The sequence below is a fragment of the Crinia signifera genome, chromosome 3 (assembly GCF_055691185.1).
Source record: "Crinia signifera chromosome 3, ASM5569118v1, whole genome shotgun sequence".
NCBI classification, from domain to species: Eukaryota; Metazoa; Chordata; class Amphibia; order Anura; family Myobatrachidae; genus Crinia; species Crinia signifera.
The window spans coordinates 286,573,514-286,598,769 of record NC_139219.1 but is presented as its reverse complement, the minus strand read 5'-3'; the positions used below and the strand labels follow the sequence as shown (position 1 = coordinate 286,598,769).

The 25,256-nt window shown below is 45.9% G+C and overlaps 1 protein-coding gene and 1 long non-coding RNA gene across 2 annotated transcripts in view; one reads left to right on the top strand and one right to left on the bottom strand.

The window, feature by feature from the left end:
* The window catches only part of SLCO2A1 (solute carrier organic anion transporter family member 2A1), a 57,723-nt gene extending 35,741 nt beyond the window's left edge, over positions 1–21,982 (bottom strand). The window contains exon 1 of the mRNA XM_083178394.1: positions 21,707–21,982. Within this exon, the coding sequence (XP_083034520.1) occupies positions 21,707–21,787 (81 nt within the window). The 5' untranslated portion in view covers positions 21,788–21,982. The remainder of the gene's footprint in view (positions 1–21,706) is intronic.
* Positions 10,191–22,951, top strand: LOC146064646 (uncharacterized). The gene is made up of 3 exons (XR_014471834.1): positions 10,191–10,232; positions 10,626–10,850; positions 22,591–22,951. It is a non-coding gene; the product is annotated as an uncharacterized LOC146064646 (long non-coding RNA).
* Positions 22,952–25,256: the final 2,305 nt, after the last annotated feature.

Here is a 25,256-nt window from a genome sequence, read left to right as displayed (position 1 = left end):
AGCAAAATGCCCATGTGGCCTGCAGTACGTAGGACGGACCATCAGGAAGCTTAAGGTCAGGGCAGCAGAACATGTTAGGCACATACAAAATGGTTTTGAGACACACAGCCTCTCCAAGCACTTTAAGGACGTACACGACTGCAACCCATCCGGCCTATCCATCATTGGGATAAAATTAGTGCACAAGAATTGGCGGGGAGGGGACTTTATCAAGGTCATAAACACGGAAGAACTGAAATGGATCTTCACTCTGAGATCCATGCTACCCAGGGGACTCAATGCTGACAACGAGGTCAGATCCATCAGCCACTACTGACCAATGAATATCCAGACTCTTATAAAGATAATTTATAACACCCCTTGAGGACTTTTTACCAGGGTCCCCACAAACCCCACCCACATCAATAAATGTATTTATTTATTTTCTTAAACACACCCCCTTCCCCCCCCTTCCCACTATAATACATAGGACCAACAATAAATATACTCACTTAATGTATGATTATACATAGATCGTTACCATCTCATATCTTACTGTTCCCAAGTTATATTATTGACCCTCCAATAGTGACACCCATATTAGAGAATAAGGAACTCATGTATGGGCAAAATTCCCTCAACAAATATGGCCACCGCAATTACCTCCAATGACATGCTACAATATCGGTCCGGTACCCTGAGCATTATACTCATACTATGCGCCCAAGGTAGAATCACCAGTGCCCCCTTATGTTCATTCTCTCCTCCCCACCTTTGATCCCACTTATCACCGAACAAATAGCACGAGTTATGGACTATGGGCTATTTGCCCTCATTCAAAATGGCCACCGCATATTCACACGTCAGGACGAATATAGGATAAATACAGATACAAGAACAGCACTCATTATACTCCCTGAAGAAGACCCACGAGGGTCGCAACGCGTTGGAGTCATACAGCCACATCCACAGACATATCAAGTCTCCTCCCGGCTGGGAGTTTGAGCGCGCGGCAACTGCAGCAGACAGACCAAGGCGCGAATCCCGCGTGACTTCAACCCGGAAGTCCCGTCTGTGCAGTAGCCGCGGTAACCGGCGAATCGAGCGGACAAGGCGCCGATTCAGCCCAGGAGTGACGGAGTGAGCAAGCGGAAGGAGGACAGAGGACAAGCGCCACCGACTAGAACAGGTAAAGTGCACTGCGGGTGGAACGGGACGCCAGCCCCCCGCACCACTTACCTGTGCATCGGCATTGTGACTTTTCTTCTCCCCCATTGACTGCCACCTCCCCACCACATCTGTGTGCTTACCCCGGCAGCACAGATCACCACCCTCCCCCCTACCACCGCCCCCCCCCCCCCCCTTGGTTCTGAACCCCTTGCATGCAACGGAACAGTGGACACATTGCCAGTGATACAAAACTGCTTTTGTCCAAACACCCTAAGCTGCACGTAACGGCACAGTGGATACATTGCCAGTGAAAATAAAACTGCATTTATCCAACACTCACTGTCAGTTTTTATTTGCACACTCTGAGCGCAGACCCTCAACCCCCTTTCTTGCATTAATATTTAAAGGATAGCCCCCCTTTCCGAGGACCAGCGGCTCGAGTGCCTGCACATCCATATTGGTTAAGCGCCAACCAAAACAACCTAGTGCATAATTTAAATGGAGACCAAGCCAATGAGATTTAACCTTGGGGATATTTGGACATGGTGCATGCATGCACTATCATAGGCACTTGTATTTCTACAAACACCAACAAGTAAATAGCTGCCAGGGTGTGCTCTGACTTGTAGTGCCACATACTAACCATACTACCCACCCAGAGGGCCTTATGGTGCATTACATCACTGACTGCAGGCTGGCTATAATACCTGGTGACCATTTATCTTTGGGGCGCACTGGTGCAGGGTACTTTAATGAATTACTTTCTGCCTAGGCCTTCCATCAGTCCTAATAAATGCAAGTGATAATGTTATACTTCACAATTGTGCCTCTAAAGCACAAATTTGCACTCTATGTAAATTGTGGTAATACACAGTGTTATATGTATCTTTGTACAGTTTATAACTGATGGTGATATACCCTAAGGGTGGATATTATAAACTGGTGTTGGCTACACACTGCAATACACTGAGACTCTCATGTCAGACAATAGTCCCACCAAAATCAGATCACTAACATGTTGGGAAATGTGGTTGTGAGTGACCACTAATTACTGCTATTGTATTCCAGCAGCCAATAGCAGGTCTTTGTTATCTTGGAAGAGATTTCATCTAGTCTGGACACATACTGATTCTGAGCTTGCTGTTAGGGTTCTGGCCAAGCAGGGAACTGATCGACATTCACATTCACTATGTGGCTGACAATGCACGCTGCCATGCAGGCCCAACCAGGGGCGGATTGGCTCTTGAAACATGCCCGGGAGCGGGGGTTGGGGGGGGTGATGGTATGTCCGAGGGGGGGGGGGCTAGGGCGGCTGCGGCGGTATGCCGGGGGGGGTGGCGGCATCCCGGGGGGGGGAGGGGTGGTGGTATGCCCGGGGGGAGGAGGGGGTGCTGGCGGTGGCTGTATGCCCGCTGCTGCTGCTGGAACCGGGAGCTGGGAGGTGGGAGACTGGGAGGTGCTGTGCGCGCATGCGCAGCAGTCCTCCTGCGGCCAATTCAGAGTGTGGCAAAGTGCTGCGGTCGCTGCGCGCGGCCCAGCCAGCCAATGGGGGAGCGCGGCCGGCCCCTTTTAATGACTTTTGGGCCGGCCCACCGGGAAATGCCCCGGTTTCCCGGTAGGCCAATCCGCCCCTGGGCCCAACTGAAGACATCACTAGCAAGGGTTATTCTGGCATCAGCAAGTGTATATTTGTATTATTTATTAAGTTTCTTATATAGCGCTGCAAATTCCATTGCGCTTTACAATTGGAAAGAGTGATACAACAAACTGGGTATTTACAGACAGGTAAAAAGGTAGGAGGACTCTGCTCACAAGCTTACATTATATATATGCACTTTCCAATGCTGTCTACCCCGCCGAGTTCTGTCACAGGCAATGTCGCTGGGTACACACATTGGGGGAAATTTACTAAGATGTTGCTATGGGCAACCAATCAGAATCTACTTCCTATTTATTTAGCACCTTCTAGAAGATAGATAGTATTTGATTGCTTGCCCATAGCAACATCCCATGTGAAGTAGAACTCCCAACTTTCCACCATTGTGTAGTGTGCACCCAGCTATACACTCAGAAATCATCACCAATTGCTTAATACTAGACATTTAAATTATTATTTTAGACATGCTGCTACAAAGTACAGTAAAAAAAAAGTTCCTGATTGCAAATATTGCAGAAAACAGATTGCAGACCTCTGTGCATCATTTTGTGAATAAAGCCCCAAAAACACTGGTCGACTTTCACCTGAAAGCGGCTCCGTTTTCTCGATTGAGCAGTCTTTCAGTTTGAAAGCCGCTCAGTGTGTAAATAAAATGGAGGACCTGGGATTAGGGGCAAATATCTGTAGATGGGTAGGGAACTGGCTGTGTAATAGAGAACAAAGAGTGGTCGTCATAGGCGTGCGCAGCCCATTTTATTAGTAGGTGCACAATTGGAGGGGCATTTCTATCACCGCCCACTGGGCGTGTCTATCGCCGCCCACTGGGCGTGTCCATCACCGCCCACTGGGCGTGTCTATCACCGCCTACTGGGCATCACTGCAAACTATATTAAATACAGTGTTGACAGGAACTCACACAGATGATTTATTTGTATATAACAAAGCAGTAATATCACAGGTGTCACAGATGACTTGGCAGGGCATGCTGGGACGTGTAGTTCCACAACAGCTGGAGGGCCATGACGTAGGAGGCGAAACATCAGCACGCCAGTGGTGCCTCCAGCAGAGCACCACTGGCGCACTACCTGTAGGGGTCCCCCCCCCATCACCCCCATTCCCCCCCGACATTCATAGTGACGTAGGAGGCGAAACATCACAGAGCCTGCCGCCTGTGTGATGACTGACAGGCGGCAGCAGGGGAGCTAGCTTTGGTGTACTAACCCAGGAGGGGAGGTGGGAGCAGAAGCTTCCTAATATCTGTGATGTGTTTTGCTGGGGCAGGACAAACCTGCCCTAGTAGGTTTGTCCTGCCCCAGCAAAACCAACAACTCAGGGGGTTAATTGTTAATTTTTCACTTATGAATAAAAACCTAACCTAGCTTTCTTCCTCCTAGGAGGAACACTACAGGCAGCCAGGTCACTCACGCTGGCTGTCTCCTACTCGTGGTGGATCAATCATTCACTGCAGTCAGTGCCTCTGCTGCCAGCCCAGGGCGCGTGCTGCTGCTGGGCTTGCTCTCTCAGGCAGCAGGAGGACGGCGGGAGCGTGGGCAGGACGACGGCAGGAGCGCGGGCAGGACGACGGCAGGAGCGCGGGCAGGAAGACGCAGGGAGCGCGGGCAGGAGGACGGATGTGCGGTGCGACGTCACCACGTCTGTGTGACGCAGCCGCTTGTAGAGGCGGGGCCGGGTGCTAATGTGAATGGAGCTCACTGAGCTGCACAGCCCACGTCCCGGCCAGCGCTTCCAGGCTGGAGAACGGCAGCGGGCAGCGGCCGTGTCTGGCAAGTGAAACTGTGCTCGTTTTAAACATTTTGCGTGCAATCGCGTGGGGGGTGCCGACGGGCATTAGGAGGTGCCTGTGCAACCCCGGCACCCCCCGTGCGCACGCCTATGGTGGTCGTGAACAGTGCCGTATCAAATATGATACCAGTACTAAGTGGCGTGCCACAGGGTTTGGTTCTAGGGCCCATTTTATTTAACCTTTTTATTAACGATATTGGTATGGGGTTACTCAGCAATGTATCCATCTTTGCAGATGACACAAAACTGAGCAGAGTTATTAAATCATCAGAAGATGTCACCATGCTTCAAAATGATCTTGACAATCTAGATGAGTGGGCAAAAAAGTGGAAGATGAGGTTCAATGTGGACAAATGCAAGATCATGCACCTTGGGAGACATAACCACTGAGCTAGTTATAACCTAAGCAGGGAGGAATTGGGTAATTCAGTACTTGAAAAGGATCTAGGAGTTCAAATAGACAACAAACTCGGATGTAGTGCTCAATAGAATATAGCAACAAAAAATAGCAACAAAATGCTAGCATGTATTAAAAGGGGCATGGAAACTACGTAATTATGCCTCTATACAAATCATTGGTTAGGCCACACCTCGAATACGGAGTACAATTCTGGGCCCCACACTATAAAAAGGACATCATAGAATTAGAAAAATCCAAAGAAGAGCAACAAAGCTTATTAGGGGAATGGAGAATTTAAGCTACGAGGAGAGATTAAGCAATTTGAGACTATTTACACTAGAGAAGAGACGTTTAAGGGGGGACATGCTCAACATGTACAAATATATCAGGGGCCAATATAAGGAACTGTCAAACACCCTTTTTTCTGCTAGACAGGAATCTAGGACGCGAGGGCACGAGTTTAGATTAGAAGAAAAAAAGTCTTTACGGTCAGAGCAGTCAAACTTTGGAACTCTCTTCCTACGTTTAAAATAAGGTTGGTTAAACATTTATTGATTAAAAACATCCACGGGTACAAATAATCGGTCTTTAAAATATCAGAACATACTATACAACACGGGATAAACTATTACAAACCTAGGTTGAACTTGATGAACGCAAGTCTTTATTCAACCTTACCTAATATGTAACTATGTAAGATGAGTGAGGGAGTGGATGACTATCCATAGCTTCCTGACACCCCAGGGAAAATAGCTGAATTGGGTGAAAAATGCTCAGTGTGCATGTACTGAGCGTTTCCAGCCCATCGGTTTTCCCCATAATCATTAACGACGCCCAGTGTGTATGGACCTTAACTAAACTTTTATTGAAGATTACATGGTAGTTGTATGAAGCAGTGATAAGGGAGAAGGGAGCCAGATGAGAAGTGGCCCATGGTAACCAATCACACTGAGGTAACATCTATAATTTGCATGATATAAAATTACACAGAGCAGCTGATTGGTTGTCATGGGCTCTCTTCTCCTCCCTTATCACTGCTTCATACATCTGTCCCTGAATCACTACATTTCCTAAAACTGCAGAGGTTAAAAGGGTGTACTTGGCAAACCGTTCTGGTTGGTGTACACACTGTGCGGCATGGATTATAAATTCCTCAGCCATCCTGGTGTATAAGGAAGTCAGGAAGACCTGCTTCCCTGTCACATCAGGGGGTGTTTGATGTCCCCTACACAGCTCCGGACACGGATGTTTTATCTCCTGTGGGGTCTGTGAGAGATCTCTGGGAGCAGGAGAGAAATCACAAGAAAATTATAATGGGGCAGAAAGTAACTGTAGGAGAATTCTGTTTCACATAGAAATATAGTCTGTGGTATAAATGTACTAAGATAGGAGTTCTGTTGAAGATGTTATGGTGCCCATAGCAACCAAACAGATTCTATCTAGAAGCTTCTAGAAGCTGCTAAATAAATATGTACTAAATAAATACTCCATTTTAGTAAATTTACTCCTGTGTCTCAAAATAATAGCGATTGGCACAGAGCAGCTGATATTTGCTGACATTGGTTATTATACCCAGCTACACCCTCCGAAATCACCACCAACTGCCTAATACTAGACATTTAAATTTGACTTGTAAAAAAAGAAAATCCTAATTCTGTCAACAGTTTTCAGCTGGATATACACTATACAATTATCTGGCAGACCATCTGTGCAATCTGGCTGGTTGGAAAAAACATCTGGGAATGTATGGGAGCAAATAACAATTCACCATTTGCTCCCAACCACTGAAAAAGGGTCAAAAACTGTAGTTCAGACACATGGGTTAAATCTATGATTATGAACGCCAATTTTTATTTATTTATTCATTTAAAGATGGCATCTGCCCCGGGATGCCAGCCCTGCAGCGTCAATACTCATTTCAGCTCTTATCCCCCAGAACTGAAACCTCAAACATGACATTGGTAACATAGTAATAGTATATAGCCAGTCGCCAGTTAAATGGTTGACATGAACTTAGGTCGGAAGGGTCAAAATGTCAATGGAAATATAGGCTACCAAAAAGAGCAACACTTTTTTTTTAACCCTAATCCCAACCATCCCCCTGGTGACCATAACATCCCCTTCTGCAGTCTAACCCTGCGCCAAGTGTCTAACCCTAAACTAACCCATTCTAGCTGCCCTAGATAACCCCTAACCCTAAGAATCATGAAAAACCTGGGGGTGAGATTTAATAGGATGAGATTTTCAGAAAGTGAGAGATTTTGGAAGAAATCTCCAGTTTTTTTAAAGCGGCAATCATTTACAATGCAAAACACAATTTGATTTTGCAGTGAAATGATTGCCGCTTTAAAAAAACTGGAGATTTCTTCCAAAATCTCTCACTTTCTGAAAATCTCATCCTATTAAATCTCACCCCAGGGGCGAAATGTAATAGGGTGTGATATTTGGACGAGTTCCAAACTCGCCAGAAATCGCACCTTTAAAAATCGCGTTTTTTGCCGCGAATTCGCATATGTAATGAGATGCGAATTAGCGGTAAAAAGTGTGATTTTTTACCGCGATTTTCAACCTATTAAATGTGCGATTTTCGGAAAATGTGCGATTTCGGCCGTTTTTGACCCAAAATCGCACATGTCCAAAAATCACACCCTATTACATTTCGCCCCTGGTGTCTACCTTTTCTGTCTGGACCATGTCTATGTCAGCCATTCAACTGTCGACCTTTTGACCATGTTGACTTACTGACCGTTGACCATTTGTCTATCTATATCAGGGGTGCTCAAATTACTTTGCTCTGGGACCCCAGCAAGTTACTACTGAATGGCCGCCACATGTGTGGTCAGTGAAGTGACCGCTTTTGTGACAGGGAGGCAGAGGGTAATGGGGGAAGGAAAAGGGTGACAGGGGGATAGAATAGGGAAGCAGTGGGTGTTTACTTAATGAGTTATACTCTGTCCCCCTCCAAAGACACATTAGCCTGATGATCAGCAACCCTAGATGTGACCCCATGCTGACATGGTCAGGACCCACTTTGGGCTCAGGACCCACAGTTTGAGAACAGCTGATCTATTATCTTCTATCTGGATACCATAAAAGGCTCCTCCCACATTATTGTACTGTGGCCTGGGAATGGAATATTACACCACAAGCTGTAAGCATTTCACTTTGATTGGCTACAGGAAGGCTTAGCTCCACCCACTTCAAAGCAGTGCACACATGGACGGGTGGTACAGTATGCAGGGTGCTCGTGCCATAATTAATTTCCCCTTAAAACTGTTCACAAGGCTACAAAGCTATAATTAATGTGATTAACCTTTGGAAAGCCACACAAAGTTCTTAGAACGAACTTTAAAAATAATGGATAATTTAATAACTAAAAATATGGGTTAAAAAAGAAACCAATATGCGACACATACACATTGTAGTTATACACTAATATGATGTTAGAGAACTGTTTTAAAATTGGCAAGAAGCAAAACTGTTACAAAGAAATTGGTAATGTCTTGGCACATTAGGAGGTTCTGAAAGGACGTGTTAATGCCTTTATGCGGAGCCTGGTATTATTATACTTTACAAACACAGTTACCATGACATCACATCTGACTTCTGGGAACTATTTGCATTGTTGGTGTGTACAATTGTTATGCTAGTGTCTTCAGTGCAGAGATCCTCCATGTGTGTATTGTATAGACAGGGACTGGCACAGTCATAATACAATTCTGGAGTCATTTAATCTAGGAGCTGCGCTAAGAAGCCAAGGAAAATATTCACACATTGAGAGCTTCCAAAAGAGGCTTTACAGTTATATTTTTGGTACCTATATATTATCTGGGCGCCCGATTTTTTGATTGTATGCCTCAACTTAAGGCATACAATCAGATGCGATGGACCCGATTTTTTCGGAAAAATCGGGTCGATCGCATCGCATGCAACCAAATTGCATGCAGTACGATGCGATCGACCTGATTTTTACATTGGATCCAATGTTAAATGGTCCCTGAGACCCAATTTTTTATTTGTATACACACCCTGTTCATACCCCCACTATCCAAGTGGGCATGGAGTTGATTTTATATAGTGTGGCGAGCGCAGCGAGCCACCGAGCCCGAAGAGTGGCGAGCGCAGCAAGCCCCGCGAGGGAACGCGGATTACTTAACCTGTATTCCGTGTCCCTTCTCGGGGCTCGCTGCGCTCCCCACGCTTCGCGCTCGGTGGCTCGCTGCGCTCGCCACACTATATAAAATCAATTCCATGTCCACTTGGATAGTGGGGGTATGAACAGGGTGGGTATATAATAAAAAATCGGGTCTCAGGGACCATTTAACATTGGATCCAATGTAAAAGTCGGGTCCATCGCATCGCATGCGATTTGGTTGCATGCGATGCGATCAACCGGATTTTTCCGACCCGATCAAAAAATCGGGCGCCCAGATATTACATTAGTACCATATTTTGAAATGGTGCGGCTATTGGGCTCCAGGGTTTGTCACTGGGCATGAGAGGTACAGCAGGGGGCCAAAAAAGCCTTAAGGACCCCAACAGACAGAAGGGAGTTAGGGGATGGAAGTATATGTCAAACTAATTAAATTAGCTTCTATGAGGAAGTGAGTGGGAACCTTGACTTGGGCAACGCAGTGCATGTGGTCTGCTTAGATTTTGCAAAGGCCTTTGATATGGTGCATAACATAGGGTTGATCTACAAGATTTTGGAGATGGGTATAGGAAGCAAAATCTGCACTTGGGTTAAAAACTGGCTGGAGAATAGGGAGCAGAGAGCTGCAGTTAGTGTAGTTGAGTGTAGTGAGAGGAAGATCAATATCAGAACTAAAATAAAGGGGAGAGTTAGGGTGAGGGGTAAGTTTAGGGTTAAGCATTAGAGGGGTGTAAAGGTTAGAGATAGCGGTCACATACATACAGTGGCGTAGCTACGTTTTGGGCGCCCCCACGCCGTTAGGGGGGGGCGCCCATACCCACCCCCCGCCGCCGCCCCGTCGAGCACCCCCCCCCCGTCGCCCCGCCGCCTATGCTAACCCCGTCCCCCTCCCCCGCAGTCTTACCTATCGCGCTGGTCCCGGCGGCTCCGTCCGTTCATCTGCTGAGGACCACCACAAAATGGCCGCCCCCGTACAGCAGACAGTTTCAGAGAACTGTTTGCTATATGGGGGCGGCCATTTTGTTGTGGTCCTCATCAGCAGAACGGAGCCGCCGGGACCAGCAAGAAACGTAAGTCTGCGGGGGATTGGGGGGGGGGGGTAACTATAGCACCGCAGCCCCCGGCGCCCCCACATGCACAGCGCCCCCCCGCGGTGGCGGGGGCTGCGGTGCTATAGTTACGCCCCTGCATACATATCTGAACTCTGGAGTACCGGAAACCTTACCCACAAGTGATGGTCACATGACTGCCAGAACACAGGAGACTCTAATGGAGCTGCTGCAGCTGCCAGGGGGACGTCACCACTGGGCCACCGGGATGAAATGTCCACATTCTGATATTTTGATATTTGATCACTCTACGGTTTGATTGTCAACATGATCAATATACTGTATGTTAATCATAGGGGTCTCAGAATTAAAGGATTTTAATGCAAATCTCTCTCTCTCTTTTTACACACACAGGGCCAGTGTGCAGCTTCAAAACTTCAACCTTCTGCCCCCATACTGCCACCAATTCTCACTTTCAAATCCCTTAAGGCATACTTAACATACCGGAATAGCGCGGGGGGGGGGGGGGGCTCCCAAAAACCGGGTGGTCCTCCCAGCCCCCCAGGAAGGTGGGCATGTCCCCTGCTTTCATTGGAGGACAGCAATGAAGGAAAGCATGCTTCAAGGGAAAGTATGGAGGTGAGGTCTTAGAACTTCCACAGCAGCCACCTGCATTAAGTACAACAAGGATCCTCATAGACATCCTTGATTTTTTGATAGAATTGATGGCGCCCCCCAGATCCTGGTGCCCTAGGCAGTTGCCTAAAGCTGCCTAATGGTGCAGCCGGCACTGTACACACACACACACACACACACATATATATATATATATATATACATACACTAACATCCCTATGAGTGCAGTATTTTAATTGAATGTATGGTTCAGTGCTTGCCTACTATTATAATACTGTCACGTGAGATACAATGATAGAATACCTTTTGCACAATGTAGTGTGTTGTGTAGAAACAGCTGATTGCAGTGCAGGAACGCCACCCTGATGTGTAGATACGGAGCCTTCCCTAAGCGCCAGAGTGCCGTGTAACAACACAGGAATGTGCTGTAGTTTATTGCATGACTGGTAATGCAACCAAATTAAACTGGGCGTGCTGCTGAATGTTCTGTGTGCTTATATCATTTCCAAGTATTTAGCATATCCCCAGAGTCACACGTGGTAACTACGATCCCAAAGTACAATGGGTTTAAGAAAAAAACAAACATTTACAGTATTCTTTACACAGCATTTAGCGCAGATTCTTCTACCTGTGATTTCCTGCCTAATTGGGTATTTAGTATTTGGTGCGTAGGACTGAGAAAGACTGTTACAGGACACAAGGAGACAAAGCTGGAACAGTACTGTATAGTATCTGCCTAGAAAGTCTCTCAAGGCCACTGTTATACATACTGTGCTTGTCCAGATTCTTCCAAAATAATGAAGAAGATGTATTAAGCCTGGAGAAGGGATAAACTGGAGATAAAGTAGAAGGAGATAATGCACCAGCCAATCAGCCGTGTTTGAAATATGACAGTTGGGAGTTAACTGGCTGGGGTGTTATCTCCTTCCACTTCTCTAGACTTAATACATCTGCCCCATTGTGTGATCTTCCTGACTCCCCAGACAGTATGAGAGGCAGTGGACGGGACCAAACGTGATTACACGAATTTCGCCATCATGTGCCACCCATCATTGCATGATGAAATACTTTGCATGGTGAGTAGGGAATGAGTTATGTTAACAAGTCCTTCTAACCCCAAACTCCAAAGCAATAATAGTACAACTGCTATACCAATACAAAAATATATCTGAATTAGGCTTGCCTACCCTCCCGGAATGGCCGGGAGGGTCCCCCTTCCGCCCACGAAAAGGACGGCAACCCTCCCGGATACCGGCAGACCCCTGCATTTCCCCGGTGCCAGAGTTTTAAATTGCCACGATTCCCGGGGTTTTGTGTGGATGGGACGGGGCTAAATATGCAAATCAAATCACTTTAACCCCACCCTCTCCTCAGAGACCTGTGCAATGCGGGATAGGCATTACTGGGGGCAGGGACTAATGATGTCTCCATCAGGCCCCGCCCCTCAGAAGTGCTGCTGACAGTTTCCTCTCCAGGGTTCTCCCGGAGAGGAGACTGCAAAAGTCGGTAACCCTGATCTGAATTCCACACAATATGCTCGGAAATAGGCTGAACTGAAGTCAATAGAAAGATAGAATCATAGGGTAAAATTGCAAAACAATCCCTACAGAACAGAGCCAAACTGGCAGAAGAGTGAAATCACATGTTGCTAATCACACAGTGACTAGGTCCCCCCTGTCATGCTCCTGCGACACAGCTGCCAGACAATCTGTCCTGCAAAGCTGGAGACACTTCCCTAGTGTACAGCCTGTGTACAGCCTGTCCATGTCATAGAATCAGAAAACAAATAGAAGGAAAATAGTGTCCCTTGAACAAAATGTTCACTGTGGACACTGCTAGTTACTAGTTACTCAGAGCATGAAAATGTTTAACTTCTGGAATTGAAGTTCGGTTGTATATGCGGTTACTTGTCACTGTGACCGTATCTCACAGTCACAGACATTGTCAGTAAAGAGACAGGTTGTAGTTTGAAGCAGACTGGGGATAGTGAGATGGTCGTGTGTGTCTAGATCCACTTCAATTCTTTGATGAGGATGGGACGTTGGTGAGGGCAGAAGTTGTCTGATGCCCTCACAGCGTTTTATATTTTATCTATAATTTATGTAGGTGTAGGTTATTTTATTGCAGCTGGATTGTACCCACACGTACAGTGCTTCGTGCGCGGTGACTTGCTTCGCTTGCCACTTTTTTGTATTCCCCCTCCAGGTATATGTGGTCAACATACTTCCCAACATTTAGACAATCTGAAGAGGGACATTTGCGCGCCGAAAACGCAGTTTTTCGCCCTCTGCGCCGCTGAATAGACGCTGTGCGCTTGCGCATTGCGTTTATTCCCTTCAGGCTGTAGGGACTCCCAACTGCCCCCCCCACCGCGGGACACTGCCAGCGGGACCGTCCCAAAAAACCGGGACCATCCCGCGAAAAACGGGACCGTTGGGAGATATGCGTGGACCCAGTGCATGATGAGAAATTTCAAAAAGACAGGAGTGGTTCTAGCCACAACCGTAGGGGGAGATGTTGAGACGTGGGTTGGGTGGAGGGATGAGACATCAGTCAGGGAGGGTTAGGGGCTGGACAGTGCGGAGCTGGGTCAGACTGAGGTAACTCAGCATACACTAGGACCTAATGGTTCAAAATAATTTTATTGGCTAGTTTAATTGCATTTAGTTTCAAATGGGGAAAGAAATAGAGCTAAAAGTATGATATTTCAGGTGAGATCACTATAATTGTGGCTGTCTTCTGCAGCCAGGATATATCAGTCGATCACCATTGTTGCTATAAGATTTTACAAACATTTCAATAGAGAGAAGACATTATGGTCAAATAGCCCTAACCAAAGACTACCACTGAAGACTCTATAAAGAGTTCTGCAAGCAGATGTTCAAGAGCAGATCTTCCCATTCCAAGGAATTGTCCCTGGGCCGGGATGCTCAATACTTGGTAAGCAGATTGTACAGGAGTAATTCCCTTGTAGGGATTTATGCTCCTGTGTTATTGACAGTATTCTGTAGCTGTCAGGTATTCTTCATAGCGTGACAGGTTTAAAGGATTATCACATATTTACTTGAACATGTAAAGTAGCCATAAGGTAGTTATGAAGAAACATTAAGATACATATAAACAGGTTTGCCTGCATACTGCATTTATTTTACGACAAAGTGACTTTATGGACATGTTTTACAGGGTATACTGTATCATGTATAGGTGTGTGCTGGGGCCTCACACGTGATGCCTTACAGCACGGGTGTCAAACACAAGGCCCGCGGGCCAAATCCGGCCCGACAGACCTCGTCATGTGGCCCGCGCAGCCGCTGCCAGCCTTCACCTTTTATTCTCTTTTTTTAGATCTTTTTTGAGAGGTTTTTTTTTGCACTGCCGGCGGCCATGTTCCTGTGGTCTTTTAAGATGTCTGCGGCCACAGGAACATGGCCGCCGGCCTCCACGGCTACGTGGAGGAGGGCCCGGCAACCTGTTCCCTCTTATCGAGGCAGTGGCAGATGCTGGGTGGGGACGTCATGACGATGACGCCTCCCACCCACGCGTCTGCAGAGAGGAAGGAAGGCAGGCCGAGTCGGGGGGCCGCAGCAGGACAGGCCGCGGCGCAGAGAGTGGAATTGAAATTACTGGAGCCGCAGCAGCAGTAAAGGAGCCTGAGGGATAAAATACAGTAAGTTACATAAAAAAACAATATATCTGGTGGTTGTGTCATAGCATTACTTTTATATTATACAGCTGGAGCAGCCTGTGGTGTCATTATTATTGTACAGGGGGAGCAGTCTGTGGTGTCATGGCATTATGCCATGACACCACAGGCTGCTCCCCCTGTATAATAATAATGCCATGACACCACAGGCTGCTCCCCCTGTATAATATAAAAGTAATGCCATGACACCACAGGCTGCTCCCTCTGTATAATAATAATGCAATGACACCACAGGCTGCTCCCCCTGTATAATAATTTGTGTCATGGCATTACTATTGTTATATTATACAGGGGGAGCAGCCTGTGCTGTCATTGCATTATTATTATACAGCGGGAGCAGCCTGTGGTGTAATTGCATTATTATTATACAGCGGCCCTTTGAGGGTGACCAAACTGCTGATGCGGCCCCCGATGAATTTGAGTTTGACACCCCTGCCTTACAGTATCTGGATTTCCTCTTTAACCCTAGAACTCTACTTAGTCTTAAATCAGTATTCTTTTTTATTTGATGTTGGCATCGTTGTGTTTATAAATGCCTACTTGCTCATATAGGCACAATATTGCACATTTCACCCTCAAATTCCCATCCCATTAGTCGATTTTTTTTTTTTAATCCAGATTTTGGAAAATGTGATAATGTGCGATTTCAGAACCTTACAAAAAATCGCATCCCATTAAATGTCACCTAATCCAGGTCCATACACAGCGGCTGTTCTTTCGCACGGGGACTGATGTTTGGCGTATGTGTACGCGCAGCCGCATTTCTGCGTATGTGCATATGCTGTGTGCGTGCGGCCATGGCGAACAGACACGCACCCAACATTGCAAGCGGGGGGCATCGGCCCGGGTTACTCGCATATGGGAATGCCCAGCATTTCATGGGCGTTTCCATGAAAACACTAGGCGTTCCCAAGATAATCACCGGATGTCAGCTGCCTGCCCATTCCTCAAATTCCTCCTGTGGTGAATGTGCACACATATCGGACCATCGATAGATGTGGGAGGTTCCCCCTGGCCTGTGAATGGATGTTTATGGAAACCATCCGTTCGCATGCAGGTCGAATGCAGGGCGGATTCTGGTTGACGCGCAAGGGTGCAAATTCGCAGCCGAGCGAGTAAACCAGAATAACCCCCTTAGTCTTATGCTTCTGAGGAAGGACATCATTGTCCGGAAGGGCTTAAGCAAAATACTAGAAATTTGGTTTGAGAACAGACAACGGGTTGGTGAGTCTGATATGGATAAGGGGCAGGATGTATTAATATACATCGCCGCCCTTCGCCTGCCAGCTGCCGTGATGCTACCGCATATGTACTAACATATGCGGCTAGCATCGGGTTGCGGTGATGGAGACCCCCGCGATACCTGTAATGTGGTGTGCGGGGGTCTCTGTCACATCCCGATGGCTGCCAGTGTCCCCCTGCGTCTCCTCCTCCCCCCTGCAGCCGGATGTCCTCCCGGCTGTGACACCTGCTGGGGGAGGAGGAGATCAAAGGAGGACGGGAGGGGGGGGGTGGCACGCGGGCGGCGATAGAAGGACATAGGCTTCTATAGGGTATCGCCACCCAGAGGGGGCGGACAGGTATTGGTACATAGGAAAATGCGGTAAAACCCCCGTTTTACCGCATTTTCCCTTTAGTACATCCCGCCGGAGGTGTGAACAGTTTCTGGGACTGGATGATAATCTCCCCCATTTGGCATCATTGGAACTCTCTTCCCCACTGTCCTGGCCTCCAGGATGACAAATACGAATGTAAACCATTCTTAGGTGTTGACCATTAGTGGTTCACCTAGACATTGGCTTTCATCTATACCATAACGCTCCATATAATAAGCAGAAAGACATATGGACAGGGGAGTGAGGACTGTGTCTAATTCTATTTTATGCAATATGAGCTTATAAAAAAAGTTATATTTGGAAGAGCGCATGAAGCCTATAACTGGATTACTGGTGCATGGCCAGCAGCTAATGTTTTCAGAACAGATTAGGGAGTTCACAGCATGAGAACATATGCTTTGCGTAAACAGATCAGGTTATCTTATAGGAAGCCGGAAAGTGTCTTCTGCCGTAGCAGAGGAACACACAAAGCAGTTTGAGGAATGAAGAAGTAGATGTTAGCTGACCTGAGTCATGAGCTGTCAGTAAGTTATATGTAAATAGAGTTATTAACTATTTTACTTACACTGTCTAGAAGAGCTTACATTTGTTTTAAGGGTAAATGAATACAAGGTACATTGAGAGTACACTGAGTAGCAGAGCTGTTACAGTATAAGCCAAAGTCAATAGAGAATCCACATTTTTGGACCATGATTGAGATAGAGACACGTTGGCTTTCTGATGGTTCAGTGTACACAGACTTTGGCACATTCGCTTTCTGATGGTTCAGTGTACACAGACTTTGGCCCTTATTCTGGTCCGTTTTCAGCAGGGCTGCGTTCGCATGGGGACAGATGTTTTTGTACTGCGCATGTGCATACGCAGGGTGCATGCACCCACGGCGAAAAGACTGTTTGCCGGGTGCACGCACCCTGGACAGCGGGCGGGAGGTGGCTCCATTAGCATATGGCAACGCCCAGCGTTTCATGGGCGTTCTCATGCTAATGAGGCCATGACCGGACGTCCCAGCGTGCAGACGTGACTTCAGAGTCACTTTTATATGCGTGCACCTTCCCCATAATTCTGGTCGGCGACCATCGAATGATGTGGGTGGATCCAAGCCCCTGCAAGCGAGTCTCCCTTGTGAATGGGTGGCGCCAACCAACCGTTCGCAAGGCAGGGTTTGGTGGACTCGCAAGGCTGCGAATTCGCAGCCTTGCAAAGCAACCAGAATAATCCCCTTTGTGTCATTCACAAATGTATTAAAAATATTGAATAAAATGACCCTCAGGCTATGGGGGGAAGTCGATTACAGTTGCTGCAGAAAATTGTACCGCTAAAAAAAAAAAGTATTTTTAGTGTTTTATTCGGGTGCTTCAACTATGTCTTCTTCCTCTGGGCAGGTGAAACACAATCCCAGATAATGACAACTACTGACAACAATTGAATTACCGGTGTTCAATTAGCCATGGTCATTTATCACAGCTAATTCAATTCCCTCCTATGCGTGTAAGGTGTATATGAAACATACTGTACATGCATTTCGCCTTAGACTTTGGTCCCATTCCCAAGATATCTCTTTATGGTTTGCAGATATTCAAACCCCATATTCACATCCTTCTGGTGCCAAGCATTTTGCATATGAGACAGTGTACCTGTACAGCTTACTTGAATCTAGATTAACTAAAACAGTTGTTATTAACAGCGAAGCTCTTACTAACCAAGGTGACTCCAAACACATCTACATTGTCGTAGTACAAAGAGACGCTTCAATCCCATATGTCAAACTTGGTAAATCTCGCCTAAATATGGCCTGGAATGCCTGCAATATGTCACTTTCCAATTAATAATATTTGAAATGTTGTACAGTAGCTATCACTGTAAGTACAACTACAGTACTTACATCTTTGTAGCTCAACATAATAGTACATTCTAACCCTTCTGCATGAAACATTCTCGCTGTCAAATCTTTGTACACTATATTTACTGGAGTGTTAATGGCTTTGCTAACATCAGAAGGATCCCGGCGAAAGCCTATTTACAGTGACGGCATGCTTTCCTCCAGTAGCAGCGATAATTTGCTGGCACGCATATCTAGGAATGGAAAATAATTAAATCCTAACTTTGGCTTTGTTGAATATAATTCTCATTTACCCAGACAGGGGTCATGTGGGCAAAACACGTGGGTATATTACGAGGATACAGATGGAGCATGTCTTATCTTTGGCCAGCGCTCGTCAGACCCCTTGCGCTGGCAAACGCCGGCGACAGAGACTGGGAGGCGCGTGCGTCCACGCATGCGCCTCCCAGTCTCTCGATGGTGGCGATGCGGGTCTCTGCCCGTCTCCGCTTCAGGGAGACGGGCAGGGTTAGGGGGGACGGCGGGGCGGCGAGGGGCACCGGGGCAGGCGGCAGGGGAGGCGGCGGGGACCCGGGACAAGGTCCGTTGCCACCGGGCGTGCAAGCATCTCGTGTGCGCGTCCCTGGCGGGAGCTGGCCGCTGGCAGGACTGGCGATAGAAACGCCAGCCCTGCAAAGTTAATTGTTAAAAGTGTTCCCATGCGCCACCCCCGTGACCGCCTTCAGGCCGCCCGCCCAGTTGCGAATGCCTTCGGGGACTGTGTAAGCCACCAAAAGTCTCCGCACAGAGGCCCTGCACATGCGTATATTAGCATATACACAGATGTGAATCAGGCCCATACTCCTGAAGGAAGATGGGAATTTAATTGCAATGGGATGTTGCCCATAGCAACTAATCAGATTCTGTTTCTTACTTATTTATCACTTTCTAGAACAGGGATGGGGATCCTTCGGCCCTCCAGCTGTTGTGGAACTACACATCCCAGCATGCCTTGTTACAGTTTTGCTATGTGGCCATGCTACAACTTTAGCAGGGCATGCTGGGATATGTAGTTCGGCAACACCTGGAGAGCCGAAGGTTCCCCATCCCTGTTTTAGAAGATAATAGATACAATCTGATTGGTTTCTATGGGAAACATCTTATCTGCAATAGAACTCCCATATTAGTAAATTTTACCCTTTAGTATCACTCAAATTCACTTTAATGTCTTAAATTATCCCAATGCTCAGCAGACTAAGGTGGCCTTGCGCTGGTCGGTGATAATTAGGACCCAGTACCTCACAAGGTAGTAATATACAGATGGATCCGGGCTCATCTGTTGCTGGCGCCCGCCAGATCCCTTTCACTGGCGAGCGCCCGCGATAGGGACTGGGACGCGCGTGCATCTGACGCGCACGTGCGTCCCAGTATCACGGCGGATGTCTCCCTGCCCATCCAGGGAGACGCTGCCCAGTTTGGGGGGGGGGGCGGTCAGGCGGCGAGGGAGACCGACCGTGGGGGAGGCAGCAGGGACCGGCGGCAGGCTCCGTTGCAACAGGGCGCGCGAGCCCCCCTGTGTCATTGTATCTTTGTGGCTAGGGAGCCAAAGGATTGCAACTTCATACTTTCTAAATATGTCATGTTTAATTCTACATGTTACTTATTCAATAGCGTTCAAAGCAAGTTTAATGACATTTTTTCTTTAGCTAATTTCCTCATCCACATCATAACAGATAAGGAAGTTAAATTTAGATTGCCTGGCGTGCCAGTGTGTCATTGCTGTAAGTAGATATGATGATGTCACAGAGTCACCTACTTGTAAATACACAGGTGTGCAGGAAGACTTTGGTCACAGATAGAACGAAACAAGAGCCGCAGTTGGGAAGTGTCAACAGCCAAGTATCATTAGGAGCCAGTAACTGTCACTAATGTACAATGTATTATCAGCTTTGCTAAAGTAAACAAACTTTACTCCGATAACTGAGATATTATGTAGGAGTGTACCCAGTGGATGTTTGCATTTGTACAGGTGCCAAAGATAGAAGATTTGTTCTGGTTACATTTGCTGTGATTTGACACAAATGGTGAATGACCAGATTAATGAGCGATTTGTACGAATTATGTGGAGCCAGACCAATCTCCCAGAATGCAGTGCTCTGTCTGGTTTATCAATGACATCCCACACTGCCATGCTGGACATCAGACATGACGCTATTTTCCATCCGAATTTGAATCATATATAAGTAATTATTCAGAGACACGTACTTGGTGTAGTATATAGTATACTATAGTATATAGCAGTGATTCCCAAATATGGTTCTCAAGGCAGCCTATAACAGTCCAGGTTTTAAGTATATCCGTGGCCAAGCACAGATCGTTAAAGCAAAATGACTAAGGTACTAATTAATTCACCTGTCTCATGTAGGCATCTTATTTATTATTTATTTATTTGCAGATAGCGCCAGCATATTCCGGGGCGCAGTACAATAGGGAGGAAAACAGTAATTAAGCAAGACTGTTTAATAGTAACAGATTGAATTGTTTTACTTAAAATAAAGCAGAATAGGCACAATATTAATGAAACATTATATAGTCATCCTGTTACCAGTCTGTTACAGAGGGCCCTATTCAGGTGTGTTTGGACAGGCTGCAAATTTGCACAGTGCACATGCGCAAGTTCTCTGTGCGAGCACCTGCTTCCAAATGACTGTGCTTGCAAGCCATTCTGTTTGATTGACAGTGGGTGGCAGTTTGGGGGCATTCCTCGGGCATGAATCATGGCACACTGCGCGCTGCGAGCAGGGGGAAATCATTTGGTGATTTTTCCCATGTGCACGGCTGCGAACGCATTCACAGCCTTGCATGGTAGTGGAGGGCGTCTGTTCAGCGGGGTAGCGGCTACCTGCTCACTGGGTGCCGAACACTCGCAGCCCAGCAAGCAGGTCTGAATTGGATCCAAAAACCCATACATCATAGATTAACTTCCACATATGAAATATAATCAAATTATATAAAATTATATTTGTGGCATAGTCCCGAATTCTTTGTTTTCGTAAGACACCAGCAAATATTTACAATCCCCTAGAAATTGCCATTGACATATCGCAATTACGGTCCCTTCATTTGCGACAGCGGCTGCAGCCTCTCTAGGCTTCTAGGGGGCAGCAAAGCTGTCAGTTTTATCAAGCTCTGGAATGCAAAGCATTCCGGAGCTTGGCTCTGGTAACATAACGCCATCTTCAGATGGCATTATCCGTAGTATACCATGTCACAAATTCTACTGGTGTCCCTCTCCCTTGCCCCCTGGTGACATATACGCAGGATGTTGGCTATGCATGCAGCTTGCTTACCTGCTTACAACTCTTTGCCTGTTTCCTGGCAAGAGCCTTTTAGTAAATTCACATGAAAAAAAATAATTTTCACTTTGCAAATTTACATGAAAAATAGTTACCACATTCGTGTTTAAAATGTAGATTGGGAGAATATGCCCCGAAGTGAGAATTTGGAAAACCCTGAGATATTTTTATCCTGACCACAAAAGGATTATTTGATGAAATGCAGCGTTTCAGATAAATACAAATCTCTATTTGTTCATCAGAGCACCACATAACATAAGTTGATGTAAAGTTAACTGTAGCAGCACCTAACGCATGAAGTTAGTGAAGCATATAAGATATTGCTGGCAACACAACAGCTAGGTGATTCGAGACAAGCATCTTACCTTAATGTTGTTGAAGACTCCCTTGTAGCAGCCAGCTACAGACCTACTTTGTGACTTGTTATCTCCGAGTTTCACTCCCATTGTAATACTGAAGTGTACAGGAGATGAGGTGTCGGTAAATCCTCCAGTGCCAGTCAATAGTCTAGCCTAGGGAGAAAGAGCCTGACAGATATTTTGCGCCCTACCAGCTATTGCCTGGGAAGTGTAAGTTCAGCTTCAGGGTCTCTCTTCTGCATTCTCCTTTCCTCTCAGGTGTCTGCAGAGGTTTAAGTGAAAGGGGAGGATTTATAACTTTTCCACTATGACAGATTCCTTCTCGCTCTCTCTCCACCCACTTTTCAAACAATTGGGAGAAGAGAGAAATGCAGGAGCCTGAAATCAAAACAATGAATGTGAAAATGGAAAAAAGAATAATAATGCAAGAGCAAACTACAAAGTCCTATAAACCCCAGCGGCGCTGGAATGCATAATGCACCTTTGGCTTGTAAATAGACTGTAGCTTATGTGACTGATGAGGTTTATGGCTATGTTATGTACAGTAGATATGTCACTTTTACAGATGAAGCTGATTGCTTAGGTTTTTAATCTTTGGACGGCTTTTCTCCAATCTCAATAACTCCCTTTGGCAGAATCAGAAGCTTATACTGTTGTAGTTGCAAGATTATACCACGCCGTGTACTGTATGTCTGACAGAAGTCTGAAGAAGCAGATGTGCAGAATTCTGACAGAAATATTTTTGTTTTTAGATAAGTTCGGGTTTCGCACCAAATAAACCTAAAACATGATTTCTTCTGATTCAAACTTTTCGATTTCAAATTCTCTTAAGCAAATATTACGCACAAGATTTTGCACAAAATGTATTTTTCTTATGTATGTATTTGCAGCTTACTGAGTGCCTGTGACGACGCCCGCCGTCCGGCAGAAAACACACCCCTCCCGCCACCGAATCTCCTCAGCATGAGCCGCTATCAGTCGCTGACCATCAAATGATTTTTCCTGCTTTTATCAATAAAAGTCCGTCTCCACTGACTTTTATTTGCGAGCGCTGGGACAAAGATGGGGTGGGATGCCCATAAAACGCTTCCATTGTCTAGCAATGTTACCGCCCTCGGCCCTCGTGTCACAATGAGCGTTCCTGAATCAGCCCCTTTGTTTCTACATGTCCGGCTTTAAATAGCTGTGCTGGAAACCACTGACCAACACACCTGTTCCTAGCTATTACTATGATGGTTATAGATCAGAACATCCCTTTATATATTATCCAGAATGCTTTAGGTTTCTAATCAAATTATTATTATTATTTTTTTTTTGGGGGGGGGGGGGGGGGGTCGGGGGCTGCAGCTTAGAGCACATACCTAAACTATATTAAATTACATTTCAAAATGACACCTGTCTTTCACAAGCATAGGCTTTGCTTATTAAATTGTTTACCAATGCTCCGTGCAGTGACTCAGAGTGGTTATCTTAGCTGCATGAGCATCATTAGGACTGAACAGTACAAGGAATACATGTCAACATTTCCGCAGAAATACTCCTACTAGCCAGGAAGGGTTCTTTGCTCCTAGTTACTGCTTAATGCATTGAGGAAAGTTGTGTTTATCATCTTCTATGGTCAGGTAAAGTGACCAAGGCCATTCTGAATCCTGACATCATCCATCTACTGTCGATAAAGAGTCGCTTTCCCCAGCTATCGGTATCAGAGGCGATGGGCTAACCACAGGTGGCTGTATAGTTATCTAAGACGATGTTCGCCGGGGCATTTTGTCAATTGGCCATCCCATCAGAATGCCTTGTGGGTCACAGTTTTTGTCTCATCTGCTAAGGGTGTTGGTACATACTTGGTGACATGACGAGATAAGAGCCAATAGCAATTAATATCTCCAACTTATATTCCTCTTTGGCTCTTGAGGGATCACCTTATTTATCAATTATTCCACAATCACTTCTTACAGGCACCAGGAAAAAAAACAAATGTCAGAGCGCAAATCTGAAATATATATTAATCTTGGATCTGCTGCTGTCACTATTAAGGGTATACTCCACCCCTTAACTTGCTAAAAAGACAACCAAAAGAAAATTAGGGACAGCGCTGATTCAAGTAGTGGTTCGGTATTTTAGTTTTAAAAATTAGTACAATTTAATTGATAAGCATTAATCACCGGCGGGTAATTTACAAATCATAAAACAGCCATAAAATTCTCTAAAATAAAAAATAAAAATAATTTTTTTTTATAAATAAAATACAGTTAGAAGTGCAATTATTGTGACTGTCCTTTTGAAGATAACAGATGTGTTGAGTAACCTTGCATGGGTTAGTAAGCAGAAATTTCTGTAGTGGTTTTAGTAAGCAGAAAGTGGCTTATATAAACAGGTTTAATCCAATTAGCAACAGGTGGCTCTCACAGCCCCTAGCTGTTAGTGATTAGTGGCATGCATATTCCAGTGTATGGTTAGTCAATTTAACAGTCAGTTTATACTTTAAAAGTTTAGTAACTTGCCAGGCTCCAGGTAAAGCTTTTTATGTTGTGGATCTTACACGGTTCTTAGGCTGCAGATTCCTTGCATGTGCATTGCAGTCAAGAGAACTCGTCCACGCTTCTGGAATGGTGTCAATCAACCAAGGGCTTGTGGCTGTATAAAAGTACCGGCACTTGTGGGTCTCCTTTTCTGTCTGGAATGCACGCTGTATAGACCAATCACGTATCACAGCCTGGTTTCAGCTTCATTAGAGATGCACGTCTTGCGTGAAATAGCATTAGAAATGTTGGAATCCTCTGACAGTTGATCTGATTGGGCTCCAGAAGCAATATTGGTACTCTTTTCTGTCCCTTTAACTCAACTCTCACTCCCTCCACTGCCAGGGTTCCTGCCGCTTCATGTGTCAGAGACTGAGTGCGCGCCTGAGTTCCACAATCACTTCTTACAGGCACCAACTGGTCAACACTGAAGGTCAACCCCTGTCCCTCAGATATGTTTAAATGAGGGATCCATACTGGGATTTACTTCAACATTGAAAATGAACTCATTGGGCAGTACGGAAGGTGTAATGGTTAGCCTTACTGCCTCACAGCACTGAGGTCATGGGTTTGATTCCCACCATGGCATTAACTGTGCGGAGTTTGCATATTCTCCCCAGGGACAGATGTGAATGTTCAATATTCTCTGTACAGGAATACGGAATATGTGTGCACTATATAAGAAACTGGTAATAAATAAATAATTTAACATTTCTCCTTAAGGCCATCAGGGCCTCAGGTAATGCATGGTGAGCCACGAACTAAGGAACAAAGTTGACAGGGGCTCCAACTGTATATACCATGTGACCTAGAAGAAATCCTGTGTTATGTATACAAATGAACATACCTCTGGGTTCGGCTTGACATTAACTTCTCCTTTGCAGGCCAAATGGAGGATTTCTCTTAAGTATCAGATCTGCGTCAAGGTCCAAGAGACAGGTGTGGCCCTGTCCTTCATTGACTACATAGACCTTACAGCTTATGTGCTATTTCATACCTTGGTAAATTGGACATGTTCCATCACACAGATAATC